Source organism: Synchiropus splendidus, chromosome 3 (assembly GCF_027744825.2).
Source record: "Synchiropus splendidus isolate RoL2022-P1 chromosome 3, RoL_Sspl_1.0, whole genome shotgun sequence".
Lineage (NCBI taxonomy): Eukaryota > Metazoa > Chordata > Actinopteri > Syngnathiformes > Callionymidae > Synchiropus > Synchiropus splendidus.
In genome coordinates this window covers 29,438,932-29,460,733 of record NC_071336.1, presented here as the reverse complement: position 1 = coordinate 29,460,733, position 21,802 = coordinate 29,438,932, and the positions used below count along the sequence as shown (strand labels likewise).

The following is a 21,802-nucleotide window of genomic DNA, read 5'->3' as shown; positions in this document are numbered from 1 at the left end:
TTCTTTACCTCCCTCAGTCACTCTCTTTGACCCGCAGTCACACAAGGGAAGCACAAGATGTGGTTTGTGGTGAAAAAGTTTCGAGCACAAAAACAAGAAAGCAGAGGGTCGAAGGCCCTGAGGGCGTCTTGGTTGTGTGATCTGCTGCTTCATTGTCTCTGCTGATACAATCTGTTGCCAGGATTGTTTAAAGCTGTGACTGAAGGACACATCAGAAAGCAGTGTGAAGCACTGCCTCCTCCAGAACCAAAACCCTTCCTGTGAGAGCAACTTTTCTGCTTTTTCAAACCGTCTCCCTCTCCCTCCCTCAGTCAGTCACTGACTTTCCCTCCCTCGCTCCCTCCCTCGCTCCGGCTCTCTCACTCTCTCTCCTTTTTTTCCCTCTTCCTCAGACACACACTGGTCACAGCCTGAAGCAGTAACCGGACAACTCTCTTTCTCACTCGGACCGGGGTCTCTTGAGATAGCGTGCCCGGCTCAATGGGTTCCACCACATAAAATGAAAAAGAAGAATAGTTTTGGTTGGCTGTGCGAAAGAGTCTTCCACCCGTGAAGACGACTTTGAGAGAGTTTGCTGTCCACTTGGTTGGGCTGCATCTGTGTGAAGAAGACACTTTTTTTAGAAGATAAAAGCCGGGATAAACACAAGGGAATTCAACCGTTATTGTAGTGAGTATGACTTTTTATTTTTGAATGGGATGTTTGCTGTGTGAAAATGCATCTTGTGTTTTAGCGTGTGTGTCTTTGCAATTGTAAAAGTGAAAACAACTTTATGATAATAATGTCATAGTACATGCATATTAGGAATATTCTTTCAAAAAGTGTATGAAGCAAAATAATAGTTATTTTGCTTCATACACTTTCATTCTGTTGAAAGTGTAATTTCTTAACATCTTACCTTAATCGCTAGCCAAATGTAGAGAAATATAGTCATCACCGTATAATATTTCTAAAGCTTGTAACACTGTAAAAACATATAATTATTTGTATGAAAACATTTATTTTCCTTATTTTACGTGTGTATATACATACATATAATATATATATATATATATATATATATATATATATATATATATATATATATATATATATATATATATATATATATATATTTCTAGTTGCTAAAAACTGATTCCACTATTATTCTGTTTGCCGATTTAAAGTGTAATTATATTTTCTAACATTGACGTCTTCTTAATTTTATATATATATATTATTTTTTTTTACTTTTCACTATAAGAAATAAGTAAAAGCCTACAAATGAAAATTATACTGTGTCTGTAATTGCTAAAAGACAGCTAAGCGTTTCCTTTTATTTTGCCATCACTTTCATTTAATTCATCTATTTCATTTTACTAATTTGTACTTACAATATACGGGAATTAACTTTATTTTAAATGGATATGAATGAATAATTAAATGCATGAGAAATTTTTGTTGAAATTTAAATAAAAATAAATAAGAAATTTAAAAAAAGGTACAAAGCTACAGACATCACAGTTGTTTAAATGTCAATGTTGAATAAGTAAAAAACATGGTTCATTCATTCAGACTTTCAGAAGGTTATTGACTTGATAGTTGCAGGAGCTGCTCTTCTACTGACAGAACAAACAAAAACAGTTAAAGCAGTTGACGTCTCGTGCCATCTGCTGCGGTCAGGAATGCTGCGAGCAGACTTGAGACTCCCTGGCTGAGACGACAGGCCGTGCTGCCGGACCCTGAGCGTCTCCACCGCTTCACATGCGGCGAAGATGAACGGCTCCCTGTAATTCGGTCCTCTTTAATATCCCCCGGTGTGATGCATGCAGACGGGCATCACACCTGCGAGGGACAAGTATTTCATCCTGCTGTCGCTGTCCATTCCAAACACGGTTGTCTTGGTTCACAGCGGAGATAAAAGCCAGGGAATAAAGAGGGGAAAGGCAGAGCAGCCTCGGCTCCGTGGACAAACACCGGAGTGTGTGTGATCGCCTGCTGCAACTATTCACTCACACAATAACCGTATTTATCCAATTAACAGATAATGCAGAGCCATTTGAGGTTGTTTGCCTGCTTTATTTGCCTGGCGCAGGGAGAAAAACCCTCTTTGGCCGCAGTGTACAAGGAGCGATGGCTGCATTGTTTGCCTAAGGCCTGACGCCTGGTGTGAGGATGTGAGCCTCTTCTCTTCTGGCGGAAAGACACACTGCTAACTGATCCAGCCTCAGTCAGCTATTTGTTCAGCAAAATAGGGAGACGGAAACGGGGGACCCGCGCTGAAGTGGGCCGGGGGTGTTTACTAAATACCACCGGCTGTTATTTTGTTAACACATCAGTGTTAGTGGTAGATTTGTGACTGAGGGAGCAGGAAATGAGCTTTCTTCAGATTGTCATCACGATCTCTGTTTGTTTGTAAATAGGAGCGTGCAGAGACGTACGTTCGAACGCAGTCACATCTCAGATAAATTCAATTTTTAAAATCAATTTTTTTTTAAAAGGACTCGGTTTGATCTTGGTGACCTACGAGCCTGTGTGGTGGTCACGGCGGGTGGCAGGTCGTGGTTAAACCTGCTCCTTAAATCTCGCGCGACGCTTCCTCCTCGAGCGGCCGAGGCTTCTGGGAATAATTGTGGAGGTTGAAGAGCACCGTATTAACAGATTTAATGTAGCTGTTGAGTGACTCGCTGGATTATCATGTCAGTGGGAGCAAAACCTGGGAGACAAATTGCACTTTGACAAACATCTGTTCATGATGAAACTTTTAATTGCAGATCAATGTAGGAGGCTTCTGCAACAGTCAGATTTCATTGGTGGCAATTTTAATATCGTTTTATATGCTGTAAACATCAGAATCATCAGTATCATTCAGAAGAATGAAGGCAGCAGCATGTTCTGCAGAGTCACTCGCGTCCATCGCCGCCTTCTCTGCGAGCATGTCGTCGGACACAAGTGGAGTATTTTGTAAACTCTTCCTAATTCCACTCACATCTGCGTCCAATTGTTGTCTGTATCTGCATTCTTTAGGAGTGGATTTATTTTTCCTGGGCCACCATGTGGATTCAGCTGACCAGTTTGGGTGAGGATCAGTTATTTTAAAGTTAAATTGTAATTAAGACATACTGCTTTCTGACAAAGCAAGGAGGATATATATATATATATATTGGAACACTGTTCTCAATGATTATTTGAGTGTATTTCTAAAGTAAAATAAACTATCAGTTTACTTTTGACAGTTAAAAACTTGAGTCACAAAAAGCTAAAAGCGCCTCTTCACCTCAGAGTCTGACTTCAAACGTGTGATGTGTTGCCTTAAAACACATTTTAAAGCAGCTTAAAAGGGAAATATTTGCTCTCAAACCCCCCCTCCTTTCTCCACCTGGTTGGTTTCACCTGCTGGCGATGGCGGTGTTGTTTGTGGTTTCAGGGAGAACGGCTACCTAAAACACCCCTCCATTCTCACCATGGCAGGGAAACAGAACAATGATGAATTAAATAATGCTGAAGCAGCAAAGCAATGCACGACGGTGAAGAAATAAAATGACTTTTAAATGGGAGTGTAATTTGAGTCGCCACCGCTTTGGCCACCAGATAACTGGACATTTGTGTAATATGGAGCTTAACTGTGATATTTAATCCCTCACCATCACTGACATAAGAGCGGGCTAAATTTAGCACCTCCAGTGGCTTTTCGAATAAGCAGAGCGCAAAAATGACTTCCACGTCATATTTTTTGTTGTGTATTTCAGCCACAGTCTTTCACTGTGCAGCCACACAAGGAATGATGAAAATATTGACAAAAAAACATCTGTATTTTTCTATTTTTTTCTGAAAAGGCGCCCATTAAAGCTTCTATACTCGGTAAGTTTCACTAATGTTCTTGCAAATGGAATATATTTTTAATTAAATTATTAATTCTATTATTTTTTTTAACAGAATTTTGAATGGTATATTCCATATTAAAGGGGTAAAAGCAGCTAGAAGAAAAAAAGAGGGGAAGGACATCACTTTTTTTTTTTCTTGTTTCACTCACTCAATTGTACTTCATTTGTTTGGAAAAAAAATACGGCATTAGCAAGTGAGCTACCGCTATCACCCAACACATTACAAGTAGACTCACACGCACACACTGCCACACTAGCATCGCATCTACGTTCTTAAATTAATTCCACCACAAACCCTGACTTACTCTTCTGTCTCCTCATGCATTTCTGTTCATTGTTGGTAACGCGCAGTGCTGGTCGGCTGTGTACGTTGGCAGCCGTGCTGTTTTGTTTTGGTGCGAAGAGCAAAGCCTTCTGCAGCAGCTCAGGTTACCGTGCTCCATGTAAACAGTCGGCCATTAAAGGACAGCGTCTTGCTGATATTCAAATGCTGCTCAGATATGCTCCCTCCATGACTTTATAGTAGAGGATAGTTGCTGGTGTCGTGGTGGTGAGATGTGCAGAGCAGAGTACGACGGTCAGCTACAGAGAGTAATAGAGGCATTCGCAGCGTCATAGGAAACATATGTGGCTCCATATGCTCTCTGTGTTCTTGTTCCTTCATTGTCTCCGATGCACCACTGATCTGGGGGCCTCTATAGTGCCCCGTCTGCGTGTGTGTGTGTGTGAGTGCTTTTGCGCCGCAGATCTAGGGGCCTCTGAAAAGGCCTCCGTGTGCAGCTATACACGCATGACTTATATGTGCTGCAGAAAGAGTTTGTGATGCCTCAGAGGAGGAACATTTCCGTGTGTGGGTGTGTGTGTGTTGTTCTCCCTCCGAGTCCTTGCTACACTGTGTTTGGCTTTGAAGTCCTGCGTCTGTGTGCCGCGCCGCGGCCTCAGGCTGGGGCAGGCCCGCGGGAAGCTGCCCTGGCGGTCATTAGGAGCTGTCAGTGGGTCGAGCAGGGGAGTGCTGATAAATTTCAGATAGTGTCAATTGCACATGAAAGATCTACTGAAGATGCTAGGGGTGTCACGCTTGACTCGCTGCCACTCAACAAGTCCCATCTTCCTTCCAGCAGCAGGCTCCCTCAAGCAGGAAGAGTGGTGGATGGCGTTCCCACCCTTCACTGCCCCCCTCACACCCCACAAAGACCCAACCCCTCTGCCTACCTTGGCTCCTGCACCCCCTCCACAACCCCCATTCCTGCTTACCTTGGCTAAACAGCTTTGCATGTTGATTGGGGGAGGGCTAATCCAGTTTGCAGCTGTCGTAGACCAATGATGAATCACCTTTCCGTCATTTGGCAGCGGCTCCTCTTAGCTCTGGCAGGAGGGAGGACCTGGAGGAGAAAACAACGGCGGAGCGCAGCGGCAACTGGGACAGAGACAATGTGGACCTCTGTTCGCTTTTTGCGATCCCACTCTTCCCATTCTGCTCCAGAAAAACAATAATGTTGTGTGGTGGATGGCTCCGGACTGTGGCGGCCAGCGGCAATAACAAGGAGTGACATTGTTTTCTCGTGGGGCAGGTGGAGGCAGAATAACGGAGGGAGTGTGAGAGTTTGAGAGGACTGAGAGCCAGACAGGTTCAGGTAAGAGCCGACTTGTTGCACCTCTTCTTACCTAGAAGAGCCATGCTTCCTGCACGCATGTTAGGTTTTCCAATCTCTTAGTCGTAGTGGTTGCATGTGCACTTTTGTTTTCTTGAAATAGACCTTTCATGCAAAAGTGAAACCCGAATAATAACATTTCCCTGTTTTATTTGAGAGGCCTTTTTAAAGATTATTTTCAGAGACAACAGAAATAACCTTAAAAAGTAAGGGAGTTTAAAAAAAAACGTGAGTGCCGAAAAATAGATAAAATATAGATATGGAAAATCAAAGCTTTTAAGAGGTTAGATTGGGTGATATTGTTTATGTTCTGTCTCGTGTGGAAAGGCATCGATAAAAAGGGCTGCAGTGTTATGTAAAAACTTCAGCTCGGATAGCAAATAGATGCGTCTGGTGAACTGGTTTGTGTGATGCACGACCCTTTGTTTGTGTATTCTGACTTGAGTCTCCACACTCGGATCAAATCCCTCTGAGCGACTCCAATGAGCAGCAAGAATAATGTTTTCAGTGGCTTGGTCTTTTTGTATAAACACAGAAACAATTAAGGAGCCTGCCAGAGCAAACACATGCCTCGTGAGCTTCTCATCTGCCCGTCACCGAGCCATAATCAAGCCGAGCGCTGCACTTTTAACAGACACATTAACTGTTGCCTCAAACCAGCGCACACATCTGCTAACAGTCTTGGATGCTGCGCCGCTCGATATACACTTCAGGCCATTTATCCTCCAAGATACAGCAGAGCAAATTGGCAGTAAAAGTTTGTGTAAATTATGGAGTAAGATGGTGGGAATAATTGAAGGCGGAATTGTATCAACGTGATGTTTACACTAACTTTACTGCTGTTTATCTGCAGAGATACAAGCATGTTTAAGAAAGTCAGTCAGGCGTCACTCTGATTCACTGTTTAGTTGTGTACATCGCGCCACAGACACGTGATTTTTGGTCTCTCCTCAGGTCTATGGAAATGCAGGATCTAGCGAGTCCTCACAGCCGAGTTAGTGGAAGCAGTGAATCTCCGAATGGTCCCAGCCTTGACAACTCTCACATCAATAACAATTCCATGACACCCAATGGCACTGAAGGTATGTGCGTGCTGTTTTCCTGCTGCTTGCTCCGTCCTGTAAGTTCCAGGAAACTTGAGAAATAAATTTATGGGGCTGAAGGAACAACATGTTATTGCTATTTAACTTGGAAGATGTGTCGTACAGGTGGTCCTCACCAATGACCAACACCTTAAGGCTGTAGATCAACGGCAAAGTGATTCAGGGCTGCATCAGTAGCTCTTTAACACACAATGGCAAAGATAGGCGGTAAAACAAGAGTGCTCGCTCTGATGGAAGCAACGTCACTTTAAAGCAGGAAGATGTTTCTTTTAATATAATATAATATTCTTTGAAAATACTGCCTTTCTTCTTCCAGCAAGCTCCGTTTTTATTGAGTTGTCGAAGTTAAAGTTAGTAATCACTTATGAGTTTCTATATATCCTGCACGTCTATTTTGGTTGAACAATAAATTGTTTGATACAAGTATAGCCTCATAGACAAATCAGTTCCGCTGACACTGATGGTGAGTTTTTATGAATAACCATTTCACCAAAACCCACATCCATTATGACATGAAAAAGTACAGAGCTCCATATATGGGGTGTGAGGCTTCTCCTTCACACATGATTTGAGCAAGTTTAATTCCGGTTTTTAAATAAAGCTTTCAATAACACAGCTTGTTTAAGTGATGCCAAGCCGTTTTCACCAGATTTAGCTGGCACAACTTAGCGTTCGCATTATTTCTAACTCAACATAAACGGTAAACAACTTCCCGCCACCTTTGCTTCCTTCAAATTCTTCTGAACCTTGTACTTTCCGCTGAAGTCAGAGCTTTGAGTGAGCTATTAGCTGTTTATTCAACAAGCCATGTAATTATTCAAAACCCACGACATGGAAATGACTTTGTTTTGCATGATGTTTCTACAGTGCGTTGTTATTTACTCAGGTGATTCACCTGCCAGTGCAGTGCACCTTTGTTTGGTGAAGCAACCCTGCAGGAGTTATTAAAACAATCATCCATTCACACTCAATCTTTCAGTTGATCTGCGCACAGCCCTTTATTTTCTTTGGACCGGCCTGGCACTGACTGAGACTCTCTTTTTGTAATGGTTCTCTCTCCCTCGTAGGTGATAACATCACAATGCTTACCACTGCAGACTGGTTGTTAGGTTCTAACTCACAGTCGGCTGCAGGTTTGTTGTTTATCTTGGTGACACAATGAAAGGACAATACTTGGCGTTCTTGTTCTACTTGAGGAAATGTTGTTGGCAAATGTTGCCAAGGCAACACAAATACCAGCCTCTGTTGCTTCAACTATTGTGCCTTTCATTCACTCTCATGTTAGTGTTGTGGTGTGCTACGCATGGTTTGACAGTGAATGAAGATTTGTCTTCTGTTGCTCAGACTATTGTGCGATCTTTTTTGGTTCCATTTTTAAAAGCATCGAGTATTGTGCGTACCGTGCTTAAGTGTGTGCTTGTTTGTGCATGCACCTACCGAGTGTTTCGCGTGTGTGTTGGTCGGCGGATTTGCCCCCATGTCAGCATATGTTTCAGCGCTGGCTGAGAGCAGCGGAAACATGTAAAACATGACAGCGAATGGCTTCTTTAAACCGTGCAGGACTCCACTGAGCATGACTCCCTTTGCCCACATTGTCATTTTGCCTTGCCAAAAAGAAGAAAAAGTGTATGCCTGAAGTGAAGTGGATTGATTTCAAAGACCCAGAGCTGTCAGAAAGCTGTGAAATTGTCTTTGTGGATCTCTTGTTGAGCTACATGATGGAGGCAGGGTCAAACAGCGTTCGCTACTCTCCACCACTATTTTGTCAGCAGATGCTTCTCTAGCTTCTCAGCTATCATAATGCAAAATGATACGCTGATTTAAATATTACAGTGTTGATGACGTTTAACTTAATTTTACTACCATGTTCTTTTACTTATTGAGTGTTAAAACGGTCCTAAAATTAGCATTTGCTGAATGTCTGAAAGCTGGTTGACCTCTCCACTGGCATCCATCATTTGTTCATTCAGTACTTCATCCATAAACTTGGTCAGAAATCTTCCTTTGTTTGACATTTAAAATCTTAAAAATTCAATCAGAAATGGTTTTAAATTTAGATGCTAATTTTGAGTTGAAACTTTCCAGTTGTGCTATAAATGCTAATGCTAATGTTGGTAACAACTTTGCAGAGGGATAAAATCATTTTTAAATTAATCCCACAACTAAAATATGCATTCAGTCATGTAGTTTCACTAGTCACCAGATGCCAAGCCACTGAAGTATGTTTTGTTTAAAATAGCAAAATGAAATATAAAAATTGGTATACAGGTTTACAAAATATCTTGGACACCAACATGAAATGGAATGAACAAATGACCCATTCTTGCCCTGCGACCATTAAAAATATGTGTACTTTTTTCTGAATTTCTGAAGGGTTTTTTTTTTCCACAGTTAAAACCGAGCCAATGAGCAGCAGCGAAATCATCTCCTCAGTTGCAGACACTTCTCTAGATAGCTTCACAGGATCAGGTAAGGTGGGAGGACTGGTTTTATTGACTCACACACACACGCAGATGAGCCCAGACTGATAAACTCAGGACCTGCAGCTAAAACACCAGAGCTGTGTAATATGTGTGTGTGTGTGTGTGTGAGTTTATGTGTGTGAAACTGGCTGCACCTCACCTTTGTCAGCATGTCCATATGCTGTGGATGCTGACGTGTGTGTATATGTGCGTGTTTACTCGGCTGGTTCCCATGCCAGTGAGCTATGACCCGTACTTGCTCTAAGCCTGTCGGCCCACTGGAATGACAAGGTGTCCCGGTGCCCCCTCCCCAGCCGCCCTGTCACCCTGTCAGGGCCATGCTTTTCACACCGCCGTTCAGACTTAGCATCACACACACACACAGAGAGAGTAAATATAACCACAAAGTCTTGAGCGCATGAAGTCAAAATAACGTGATAATTATTATCTCATTCCTCTTCAATTTCCCACAAGCTCATTGTTTATCACCACGTGATTCTACTACGCATGGAATTACCCCGCCATTATTTCCTTAACGGCGTATATGATACTTCAACGCGAGAAGCTCACAAATCACTCCGGTAACTTTTGTGTCTGACAGCATTAATGAAATGTAGTAATTGTACACCCCACATCCTCCGCGGGGGAAACCCGGAGGAGCAGCTTTTGTTCGGTGGCAGTTGCTGCCGATGTGGGAAAAAAGTCTTCAATATTAATAACGTGTGCGCGAGACGGAGAGTTCATGGCGTTTGGTTACATACAGTTGTCGGTGCTCCGCCATTTTTTTAACGTCTCAAACAATTAGGCAGATGTTGCTAAAACAGTGGCACTCACGCCGGGGCAACAGTGCTCAGGACAGTTGTTACTTTTATCACCTATAAAAATGTTTACTGGTAGTTTTCGGATGATTGAACATTATTTTTATTGAGCACTGATGCAATATGTCCAGTGTGTTCCGTTACCTGTGATCTAAAAACCATGACTCAGCATTACAGTGATTCAGTGACATGTTTGTGATGAACTTACAGTTAGAAAGAAGTTAGCTACACGCTAAATAATTCAATATGCAATATGTGAGCAAAGATGGAGGACGGACAATGCAAGCACTCGACTTATTTTTAAATGATTTTTTAACTTAAACCACGATAAGCATTTCTTTCTTTTGCAACATTCATTCAAAACACTTGCTGTACAATTTAGCCTTTACTTTGATGTTACACTGTGGAAGACGTGGATGTAAATGTGACGTGAAGGCAAAGGTCCAATTTAACAGGGAAACAAAATGAGTCAGCAGAGTTTCGTTGGCTCGGCATCCCATAATTACCTGAAAGGCACCAACATGTGAGTCAGCCGTAAAACACAATGTTCTCACCTGATTATTGACTTCCATTACGGCTCTCGGCATGAATTAAAGTTGGCGAAATAAATAGAGTATCGCGATGTAATGACTGTCTCCTTGGACTCCAGCAGGTCTGTTGGCAAAAGATAATATTGACCTTACTTCTTAGTGTTTAACTATGTGCTTGCCTCTTTTCTTCTTAACTCTCCTCAGCTATTGGAACCAGTGGCTTCAGCCCAAGACAAACTCACCAGTTCTCTCCACAGATTTACCCTTCCAAGTAAGGCTTCTTTTATTTTTCTTTGAAAAATAAGCAGCATCCAACTTCATTCTGTCCTTTTAATGAGATCCGTCTGCCAGATTGCGAGTGGCTTTGTTTGCTTGAATGTCTGCAGCTTGTGTACTCTGAAATCTGTTGTCATTATCATCTCTGCCATTTATTGTTCTTCCACCGCGTATATGAGCCGTGATGTTATCTCCAGAGCAGCTTGGCTCTGAAATGAAGCAGCACTGTCAGAGACGTGTCTCGTGGTCTTCGCTCTTCCTGTTCGGCTTTCTCACTCGTGCCTTTTGTCTTGTTTCCCCAACAGCAGAACATATCCGCATATCCTCCCTACCCCTTCATCCCAAAATATGGCTGCCTATGGGCAGACGCAGTACACCACAGGAATGCAGCAGGCCGCAGCTTATGCCAGCTACCCCCAGCCTGGACAGCCCTACGGCATCCCAGCATACGGTACGTTCTTTTCTCCCCGGATGACCAGTCATTCATCAGCACGTGTGCATTAGCTGAAAACCAGGATGTTCCACGAAAATGTTGGCTACTTTAAAATCATTTTGTTGTCAAACCTCAGCCCCACAAACCCGCCTCCAAAACAAGAGCAGATTTGCTGTGTTATTATTTAGTGGTAGCATTTATTCCTGCTCACAGTCAAACGTTCTTGATGTGTCTCATACATTTCAAAATCTTCTTTCAATTCTCATGTATTTTAAAGGACAAAAATACTGTTAAAATAGACAGAAAAGATGAATAATTGAGAAAAATAGTCAAAAGAGAAAGTTGTGTTTCAGTTGCATCATAATGAAGAAAAACAACGCACAAGACAAAAATGTTACAACAATGTGAGTTTTATAGTTTTACTCTGACTCCAGGAGGGCCACATAAATACTGTCAATCGGCCGCATTTGGCCCCAGGCCGCACTTTGACCAGGTCTATGGCATCAGTATTTGCCGCAGAAGGCGGAACGTGCTTCAATTTAAAGGGTGAGGCATCAACGTGCAACAATGACGGCTGCCTTTGACATCAAAATGTAACGCAAAGGTCCACTTTCAATATTCCATATATTACAGCATAGAAGAGAGGATGTGTTGCAACAGCACACAGAGAGCACAGACAGCTTATGTCAGTTATGATATCATCCAACGATAGTCGTTTCATCCACATAATTCAATGTGTTTTTTAGCTCATGAAACATAAATCATATCATCAACAGTTGTATTTGAAAAAGTCGATCGGGACAACGGGTGGCGGGAGGGATTCCAGAACTCACACAAGTTGGAGCTTTTGTTGGAAAAGATTTTTTTCTAATTAATCCTGGACTCAGATGGGAATCCAAAACGCCACAGAACTTTAATCTTCTGTGACAACAATCAACACTTCCTGAGAACAGATGAAATCTATTCATCCATGTCCGAGTTGGTTTGCTGACAGATAAACATCATTACCAAACCTCAGTAGAGTTAAAACATTTTACTTTGCGGTACTTTTGGTTACTCAGCATTTATTTTCCGCACACAGGGAATATGTTTTATTTTGTCTTGGTGAGCATGTAATGATCATTCAAGACTGTTGTAAGTTCCATTGTGTCCAGACAAATGGCAAACTTCATGTTACAAACTATCCGTCCTTCATTCCATTTTCTTCCATTGTGTAATGACACTACAGCGGCATAAAAGTTGGGAAATGGTTCGAGATACAAGAGGGTGAAAGTTGCATGACACTTCGGTGGGACAGCTTTTGTTATACAGGTTTTTAGCAGAATGAAGAAAACTTTTCAACCTCTCTGATGATAGGAAATCTTTGCTAGCAGTAAAAAACTGATTGGGTTTAGTCCTTTCTTGCAGAGTATTCAGGTCCTTGTTTCAACTTGTGTTCTGGCTGCAGTTTGTGCATCAAACCGATCTGGTGTCACTAACTGATTTAGGTCCATTGTGGGCAGGCATCAAGACAGAAGGGGGCCTGAGTCAGTCCCAGTCTCCGGGACAGACGGGCTTCTTGAGCTACAGCTCTGGCTTCACCACGCCGCAGACGGGCCAAGCTCCATACAGCTACCAGATGCAGGGTGAGAATGCCTTCCTCATTCAGCAGCTCTGAATCTATCGCCCGACATGTTGAGATGGTTAGAGCTGAAGAGCAACACTGAAAGGTTTTTTCAAGGTTTTTCTTCATACAACAGACAAGTGTCCATCCGCCCTTCTCCATGGAGTCTATTTGATTTCTGAACTTGGAGGTGGGGCGTCTACTTTTCTGACTTAGGCCCCAAGTTTGTCGTTTGAAAAGCCTCAAGATTGGACTCAAGAATATCCACTGAGCTCTGTTTCACTAGCACCCAAACAAAGTGCAGCGTCAGGTCACATGCTTGCCTGACAATTCAGCACCTCCAAAGACTTCTCTCTATATTTAATCCAGGATTAGTCGCCACATAAACTTGACAAACTTTCTCAAACCGTTAGCTTCAGTCACATTAGTTCAAATAAATCTCCACATAAAATGTGGCTGCAAATAACCACTGTCATCCCACGAAATAGTGCCAATAGTACCGATCAAATTCAGGTTAGCATCACGAGCTACTATGGTCCTGCTGCAAATCCAAAGGGTTACAGTGTGTTGGTACATTGTGAATTAAATGTTTGACTGTCTTTTTGAAGTGCCCGATTTGGACTTTTTTTCCGCTGATACAAGCAATGTGTGGACGTAGCTCGAGTACAGATGCAGCCTGCTACACTGATTATGTAGCCGAAATCACTCATCACATTCTCATCTGTTCCCAGTATTTTAGCCACATGTTCTCAATACTTGCCTGACCTAATTGAGGTTAATTTACTCTATTTAAGGTCCCTGGTTTAATACCAAGCCAAACCGACTCACAACACGGCTCCAGATGAGCAGGCATTTGTTCGGTAAAAAAAAAAAATGGCACCTTGGAGGCAGCAGTTTTGTCGCTCCCAACTCCCCAGTCTTTGTTTTCTCTCTCCCTGTGATCATATTTGCGTTAGTTTAAGGGGCTGGAACCGCAGAGATTTACGGCCTCGAAGGCGATAAAGATGAGTTGCTGTGCCTTCACTCGCTCCTTTTTTTTGTTGCCCAGTCATCGCGGCGGTTTCAAAGTAGCTCCTTTTGAATGTTTCTATTACCCGTCCTTTTGAAAAATTCTCTGCATCACCTATGGACATGAGGCTGTAATGTATGACAGTGGAAACATCTCCACATGTTGCCGAAAAGCCTCCAGAACATTTCACAATAAATAACAGCAGCTCAGCGGCAGATGTGGCACGAGGAAGCCCCTTTTCCACGGCTCTTAACCAAATACAGAGTTCTGCAGCATGCGGCCGTAGTTTAGTCAGCGAGAACAAGGGGGGTGGTGGAAGAAAGAGGCCGAGACCATGAGAAGCCGAGTGCTGCTATCCTGCCCTCTGTGGTTTAACTCATGATGACAGTATTATGTGCCCATTCATCTTCAGAGTATTACGCTTTTACAGTGTTTTTCGCTTTACCTCTGTTGGGTTCTGCGGCTCGCACCGGTCGGTGGATTCCACCCAACGCTCCACGAGCCTTGGTCGATGGCAGACTGACCTCCATTCGAGCCTCTGGTGCGCTGGCTCTTAGCCACGCCCACTGCCATTAGAATTATTGATTTGCCCGTGTGAGATGCCTCAGGCCGGAGTGTCCCGACTAGACTTTTTCTTCTTAAACTGATACCCCCTCCTCGACGGTGGAAGTCAGCGCCACCAGCTTGTGTCCAGCTGCCAGCGGATGATTCCTTTAATGTTTTTAGCCTCCCGCTTTCATGCAATCCTTCGCGATAGGCTAAGAGTTTACAAGAACAGTTGCGTCCTTTTACCTGATACACAACTGGGAGACGGCGGGACAAACCGGGAGACAGCGCTCGGAGCAGGACGGAGCAGATGCCAATTAGCTGAATAATTGGATTCCAGCGTTCTGTCTCAGAGGTTGCGTGAGCCACAGGCTGAAGCCTCCGTTGGCTTTTAAAAAGTGGAGCCCATCTGGACTTGATAGCCTATTCCCATGTGGGGCATCCAAACTTCTGCTACAAATATTGTGCACTGATGATAGACATAGCCCATGGCGGGTGGACTGATCAAGCAAAGCAAATGGACTTCCAATTGTGGAGCCAGAAGGCATGAGGGACCGTGGGGAGGCAGGAGGGCTGATGTCTGGTCTTGAGTGAGTGAACTAACTGGGGCAAAACAGGGGGAGGGAGAGAAAACATGCCCCTCAGGGAACCACAGGTTGACCCCCCCCCCTCCACCGTCCCCTTTTTCGCCCTTCTCCAGACCAGCTCCGGCACAGCTAACATTGCGGCCAGCGTCTCATTCCGCTAGCGGGGAGCCTGAAGCTTTTATGTGGCCTGCTCTCCACAGAGAAACCCTCAACTGTGTCAGCGAGAACTTTTATGACGGCTTGAACTCCATTTTCGGGTAATTTGTTGTGCTTTACTGGCGTGCTCATCCTTTTGAGCCTCATTGTTCTGTCAGGCTTTACCTCTGAACGCAACAGTCGCTCGGCTCCCTCCACGTATTGACACGTCATTCAAAAACGGTTGAAATATGCGGTGCCTGCGCTGCTGCATGCAACTGCTGGAAACAGATGGCGAGGAACTGAGTGGATCCCAGTGATCTTTGAGGCATTTGTTTCTCCTCTTCAGCCACAGTCCCGCGCACTTATCTAGCTGACAAACCCAAACAGTCAAGTAAGTCGTCTCTGCTCCCCGCGCCCCTCCGTCAACGGCCCACCGCTTCCCCTTTTTGAGCAAAACCTGCTTCAAGTTTGTCACGGTGTGGGAGGGCCCTCCTGAAGGGGCCGACGGCCGGAGGATGAAAGAAACCTGCTGTTTGTCTTTCAGAACAAAGGTGTAATTAGGCCTCCATTTAGAAACACGACATTTGTCTTTCTTTCATTTCTCTCTGGAGTTTGTGGCTTTCGAAGAATTACCTTGGACGCATGTTATAAAGATAGAACTGTATGAAAAGGAGAGTGTCAACATTTTAAATTAGAGGCATTTCAAAAAGTACAATTCATTCATTACAATGAATCCTATTCATTTTTTTCAGATTATTTTACCACTTAAAACTCAAGTTATGATAAAACAAAATACACTAACTAATAATGACTGAGTTATGGTCTAATTTAAAAAAAACTAAAAACAAAATACTAGAATACAGCTATACTATAGACTACTATAAATACTACCAATAGTTTCTGTCACAGGTCAATGCACAGATAATAACTCAAAATGAGTGTTTTTCTTTCCCCTACACATTTATGGTGACATTTTTCTTTATATTCTTCATTGATCATTATTAAAAGGAATCAACAGAGTATATCACTGTGTCCATCTTAATATGACAAAAAAACTTTTTGCACTATAATAGAAAAAGATAAGGGATGAATTGGAAACAGACAAATTATTTTTTTTAAATCTATTTTATCAAAGTTGATATTTTGCCAGCAAAAACTGAAATGTCAATATGATATGCCAAAATAAGGATGAACACTTTTTTTCATTAACATTTTTTTATAATGTGTGTGTCAAACTATAAGTATAAGGGAGCTCACAATGTCTGAGTCTTCATAGTATAAAAAGTCATTCATGAAATAAAGTCAAAATCATCTTCAGCTTTTGCTCAGTTTCTGTTTAAAGTCAGGCTATTTCCTCTCCAGCCAAGGGTGAGGCACAGTGGGATTGGGGCTGAGGACAGAAGCCATGTGCCCCGTCGCGGCCCTCGGCTGTTCTCCTCAATAACTCATGTCATGTATATTATTAAGCCATTAGATGCTATCAGTCCCACTGAATGACTAAATTACCCAGGAGGAAGAGGCCGTGAGCAAGTGAAAAGAGCAGTATACATATTCATTCAGCCTGTTGGGGAGAGGCACCCAGGCCTCCCCTCCTCCTCCCCCTCCCCACCCCACTTCAGCGGCCCTCACACAACAGCCTCTTGTGTTGTTGTGTAACTTTGGTTCTGCCTTTGTTGCCTCGCTCCCTCGCTCCTACCTGCTTGTCACTCACCGAGCCTGATCCAATCACAGATAAGGGAGGAAGAGGAGAGAGATAAGGTCACTGATGGGGGGGCTTTCCCTCAGGCCTCACCTCTAATTGTTGCTCCACAAAAGGACTAATCTTGATCTCATCTGAGTAATGCCAAATGCGTTGTCGAAAATTCCAGGTGAAATATCCAACGACAACGTTCGATTATTCTCTCTTCAAGGTGGAAGTTTCACGACAACGTCCGGTTTGTACGCTGGCAACAACTCGCTGACCAACTCCACGGGGTTCAACAGCACACAGCAGGTACGGTCACACCAGCTCCTCCCGTCTCTTATCGGCCCATTTCATCAAAGGCTGGAAACCCTTAAGAAGCATGTCTATCCAATATGTTACATTTCATCCATGACACATCCCGGCATAAATCAGGCGGGATGTTAAACGCTGTGTACGCACTGTATCTCCCCCAACACTTTTATATATTTTGCCATGGAGGGAAGAGGAGGACGTGGGAGGGGCTCCAGATGGAGAACAGAAAGGACATATGTTTGCATTTACATTTTGGAATCTGTACTGTAAAGTAGCAACACTGGTGAAGGCTGTATCTCACATTTCTGCGTGCCAAAGCAGACATCTCTTTTATCTATAACGCTGCTTATTTCTGACCCTCAAAAGTAACCCCCATTCTCCTAACAGGAGTACCCCAGTTATCCAGCCTTTGGCCAGGGTCAGTATGCGCAGTATTACAACAGTTCACCCTATACGTCACCCTACATGACAAGTAACAACACCAGCCCCAGCACGCCGTCCACCACCACCACCTACACCCTCCAGGAGCCACCTGCTGCCATCACTAGCCAGGCGCTCACAGAAAACCCCGCAGGTAGGAACCGAGCCCAGCACAGTCGGACTTTCCTTCGAGCGATGTTAATCTCCGGCGCTTGCACTGAAACAGCCGCTGCTCATTATACACACATGCGCTACTAAAGAATCAATCACGTTTACGATGTAGGAAGAACTGCAATCTTATTTTCTGCTCCATCTCACAAATATTTAATACCTGTGCTTTAAAGAGCCGTTCTTTCATTCAGCGTTTTCTTTGCCCAGAAGCGTAAATGTTTGAAATTCAGCTGTCGTAAATCTGAATCGGTTGTTTCTACTAAAGAAAATGTGTTGCATTTACCATGCACCATTTGGAAGCTCCAAGTCCAGCACTGTTTTTAAACCGTTTCTTGAAATATGGATGAATCTATCTATTCTATATCATATTTTGTGTTTTTTGTGTTGTATCTCATGTATGTACTTAAATCTTTCAGCTAGAAATTTAGATGAAACTGCGCATTTCCCAAGACAATACACTGTTTTCAAAGTATCAACAAGTTGTACAGCTGAAGGGGATGTTGATAAAATTATTCCACAAACATTGAGCATTTCAGTAGATTTTTTTTTATGTGAGATGTGATGTAACATGGCACCAACAAATCACAGTTCTCCGTAGTCTTCCGTAGAGACTGAGGTTAAGATATTTGACCCAATATCAGAATTTGATGGAATAAAAATACGTGTGCGACAGTTAAAACACATGAAAATATTATAGATTATAATTCTTTCTTGAGAAATCGTATTTTTCTGAAATATTTATCACATGACATCGAAGAGACTGTTGAAATTTCTTTTTTTAAGTTTGCTATAACTTTATCCTCAACAGCTAATCCTTTTATTGTTCTGATGTTAAATGCTATGTTGCAGGCCATTTACAATTATGTTCATGGCTGGATATCTTCTTTGCGTTTTTACCTACACTTTTACTAAATTTCATTTTTTTTCATTCCTAAAAAGTTGTTCTAGTCTTGTGTATTAAAAAAAAAGTTATCTATGTGCAAGTAAGTTGACTGGCTTTAGTTCAGCACCCGCAAAAATCAATGGAGAAAATAGAAAAGCAATAAGAAGTAGTTCCCTTTTTTAAGTGTTTAGTCAACTTGAATAAGCTGAATGGATGAGCGGTTGGCAGTCGCATGAGCCAGAAAGTCATTCTCACTCGTGATACAGCGTGAGTCTACAGGATGCGTATGGTAATCCAGAGAAAACACCAAAATGAAATCATCATCCGCTCCTCTTCCTGTGCTCAACGTTTCCTGAAAATTCTGTTTGAGTCCATGTGTAGCATTTTGGGTTCTTCTGCTGTCTAACAGACACCTTCTTGGAGTCGGTCACGTCTATCCTTCGATTATTGCAGGGGTTACGTTGCGTAATCCTTTAACCCTATTTGTAATGTTCCTGTGCATGTGTGAATAAAAGATTATCTTGTAAGGTTATGTAGCCTCCCAGTCAGAACGTTTGGCCGCGTGTTGACTATGCTGTTTAACAGTATATTGTGGCGACATTTTAAAAAAAATGACATTTATGGCTTCAAAATTCAAGCACTGACATAAAAGCTTCTTCATTTTTCTCCGACCGTTCACCTCAGACTCTTTCTTCCAGGAGAGTACAGTACAATCCACAGTCCATCAACCCCTATTAAAGATTCAGATTCGGATCGATTGCGCCGAGCCTCGGATGGAAAGTCACGTGGCCGGGGGAGACGGAACAACAACCCATCACCGCCGCCCGACTCCGACCTTGAGGTAGGGTGAGCTGGCTACCTTGGCGACAGACGGCCTCGCCCTGTCTGAGGTGCGCCGGCGCTAATCCACTTATTATAGATGCCACTCCGGCTTAAACACTTGATGAGCATTAATTTTTGAACGGTTTGATTCCATAACCCGCCGAGTGCATTATTAATGAACGGCGTGAAGGTGACACCATGAGCTTAAACTTAAAGCTCCCAAGTGAACCCTTCAGAGGTCCGCCAATATATTTCAGCCTTTTGATCGACGCATTACGATGTTATCGTCCTGACTTGAGCCGGGTGCGGAAATAAAACCTAACAGTCTCTTCATGAATATATGAGTCGGGTTATGACACCGGTCATTTCTCTGACATCATGCTATGTTAACGTATCTACTCAATTAGTTTGTCACTATTGATTAGACTAATGTAAAGGGCAGAAAGTGGAAGTGTGTGTGGTGGAGGCACCAACTCTGTCAAATGCATCCTTGTCCCTGCGGTGAACAATACACGCTCCGGGGCTATTGACCAGCAGGATCACCTTGCAACCCTGCAGAGTGCACCATTGATTTTGCCTTATTTTTTCCCCCCTCTCTCCTTTTCTTCATGCCTCCAACGCCCTGGTCCACTATCTCTCAGCGAGTATTCATCTGGGACCTGGATGAAACAATCATCGTTTTCCATTCCTTGCTCACGGGTTCTTACGCCAACAGATATGGACGGGTGAGTGACGTCACACGGCGGCAGCTCTGATCCTGAACCTCAGACTTGTTTTCCACTGAGCTTGTTAACAATGCTTGCAATGACAATCCATGTGTTGGGGAATCAAACTCAATCGCTGCCTTGAAAGTGGCTTTGCCAAACAGAAACAAGAGTGGACGTTGCTACTGAAGATTGGAAGTTGGGGCTCCAACTTTCAACTCTCAGAGGGAGCCAAAACTGAAAATACATACAAGTTAGGGGCCCGAAAAGAACTGTTTTCCAGCATCAGTGTTGCAAGAAAGAGCCAGCTTGTGAGAATTTCACTCGTGTAAACATTAACACTTTACACATGTATAAAAATTAAAGTTACTTGCTTATTTAGAGTTAGTAATAAGTAAAAATGGAGCCGTTCAGTGTAAACTTTGGGTGACCATTCCAGGGTAATATACAATGTAGACTGGCTTAACAATGCAGTACTTATAATATATATATATATATATATATATATATATATATATATATATATATATATATATATATATATATATATATATATATATATATATATATATATATGTATAATGAATCACAGGATTTTAAGCTGCTAATGCTCATATGAATAAGTAGTTTCTTCACGTTAATATATGAGTAACCTTGCCATCTATACAAACTTCAGCGCTCAGCACCGACACAATTTGAAATGTCCTTTTTCAGTTGACTTAATGTCACAGCCATTACTGACTATTAACACCAATGCTTTTTGAAGACGATTATAGGTGTCAGCTGTTATTGTTACAAATCTTTCTCCTGCAATTCTAACCACCAAAAACTATTTAAAAAGGTCAGCCATTTTCATTCGCATCACAAAAATGCGCTGCCGACGCCAGAAAGCACATATATTCACCAGTAGAAGAGGATTCCTGTGGAGGGAATTGGCATTGTGTTGGGTGTAGATTTCACTGTGACCGTTTGAGACAATCGAGCTGGGCTACAGATAATTGTTTCTTTTTTTTAATAGGTCCAACGAGGCCTGGCAAAGTATGTGGCTGTGCTCTGCAGCTGTTGAGCCCGTGCAGTGTTGGTCATGGGCTCAGCTGTAGGGGCTTACACGAGTGGCACTTCTTAAGTCTCAGGCAGAAATGCCTCATTGTTGGTCTAATGAAGTGCTTCTCAAAACGTCTTCAGCATGGGGCGGGAGGTGGAGGGGGGTCTCCTGGGAGGGTTTCACAGGAGGATCAGTCTTTTAAATAGTGTTGGGGTTACTACACAAAAACAAAACCTTCCTCTATTGAGCGCTAGATTGAGCAACACACTGAATTAGTCCACCATGATCAGCCATTTAAGTTTAGAGTCGCGATGAATTTGAGTTTAGAGCCGCGATTAATGCTGTTTTTAACCCCACTTTTAAAGCTGTTTGACACAAACCTTATTTCACTCCATTTCTCTTTCCGCTCCTTGACCAGCGTCCATACCGCGCTTCATAAATGTCAACTATTGTTTATAAACAGAACGTGTTTTTACAGAGGAAGAACCTTTACTCATAAGTAGAGACGTTTACTTTTCCAGGCTTTTCTATTTGTTGTCCCATGTAAATTGCGTCTCTAAATTTAAACTTTCAAAACAAACTATTTGGGAAATCATACAGCATCCTATTCTCATGGATTGTTGAGGTCACTTTTCTTTTTAGGATAGGACCTGTTTTTCCCATTGTGCCATTCATATGGGAATGTTAGACGATCATTTTTATTCTGTTTTGTCTGAGTACCTCCCGATCGCTGCTTGCTTT

The 21,802-nt window shown here is 42.7% G+C and overlaps 1 protein-coding gene across 5 annotated transcripts in view; it reads left to right on the top strand.

The window, feature by feature from the left end:
• Positions 1 to 412: 412 nt before the first annotated feature.
• Positions 413 to 21,802, top strand: part of eya1 (EYA transcriptional coactivator and phosphatase 1) — a 43,825-nt gene continuing 22,435 nt past the window's right edge. Inside the window, exons 1-11 of one of the 5 annotated variants that reach the window (XM_053860528.1) lie at positions 5,099 to 5,497; positions 6,470 to 6,597; positions 7,686 to 7,751; positions 9,010 to 9,087; positions 10,633 to 10,699; positions 11,010 to 11,155; positions 12,640 to 12,762; positions 16,931 to 17,013; positions 17,404 to 17,590; positions 19,189 to 19,331; positions 19,954 to 20,037. In XM_053860528.1, the coding sequence (XP_053716503.1) occupies positions 6,474 to 6,597; positions 7,686 to 7,751; positions 9,010 to 9,087; positions 10,633 to 10,699; positions 11,010 to 11,155; positions 12,640 to 12,762; positions 16,931 to 17,013; positions 17,404 to 17,590; positions 19,189 to 19,331; positions 19,954 to 20,037 (1,101 nt within the window). In that variant the 5' untranslated portion in view covers positions 5,099 to 5,497; positions 6,470 to 6,473. Of the gene's footprint in view, positions 670 to 5,098; positions 5,498 to 6,469; positions 6,598 to 7,685; positions 7,752 to 9,009; positions 9,088 to 10,632; positions 10,700 to 11,009; positions 11,156 to 12,624; positions 12,763 to 16,930; positions 17,014 to 17,403; positions 17,591 to 19,188; positions 19,332 to 19,953; positions 20,038 to 21,802 lie in introns of those variants that run through there. The other 4 variants (XM_053860529.1, XM_053860530.1, XM_053860531.1 and 1 more) reach the window with 4 other exon arrangements.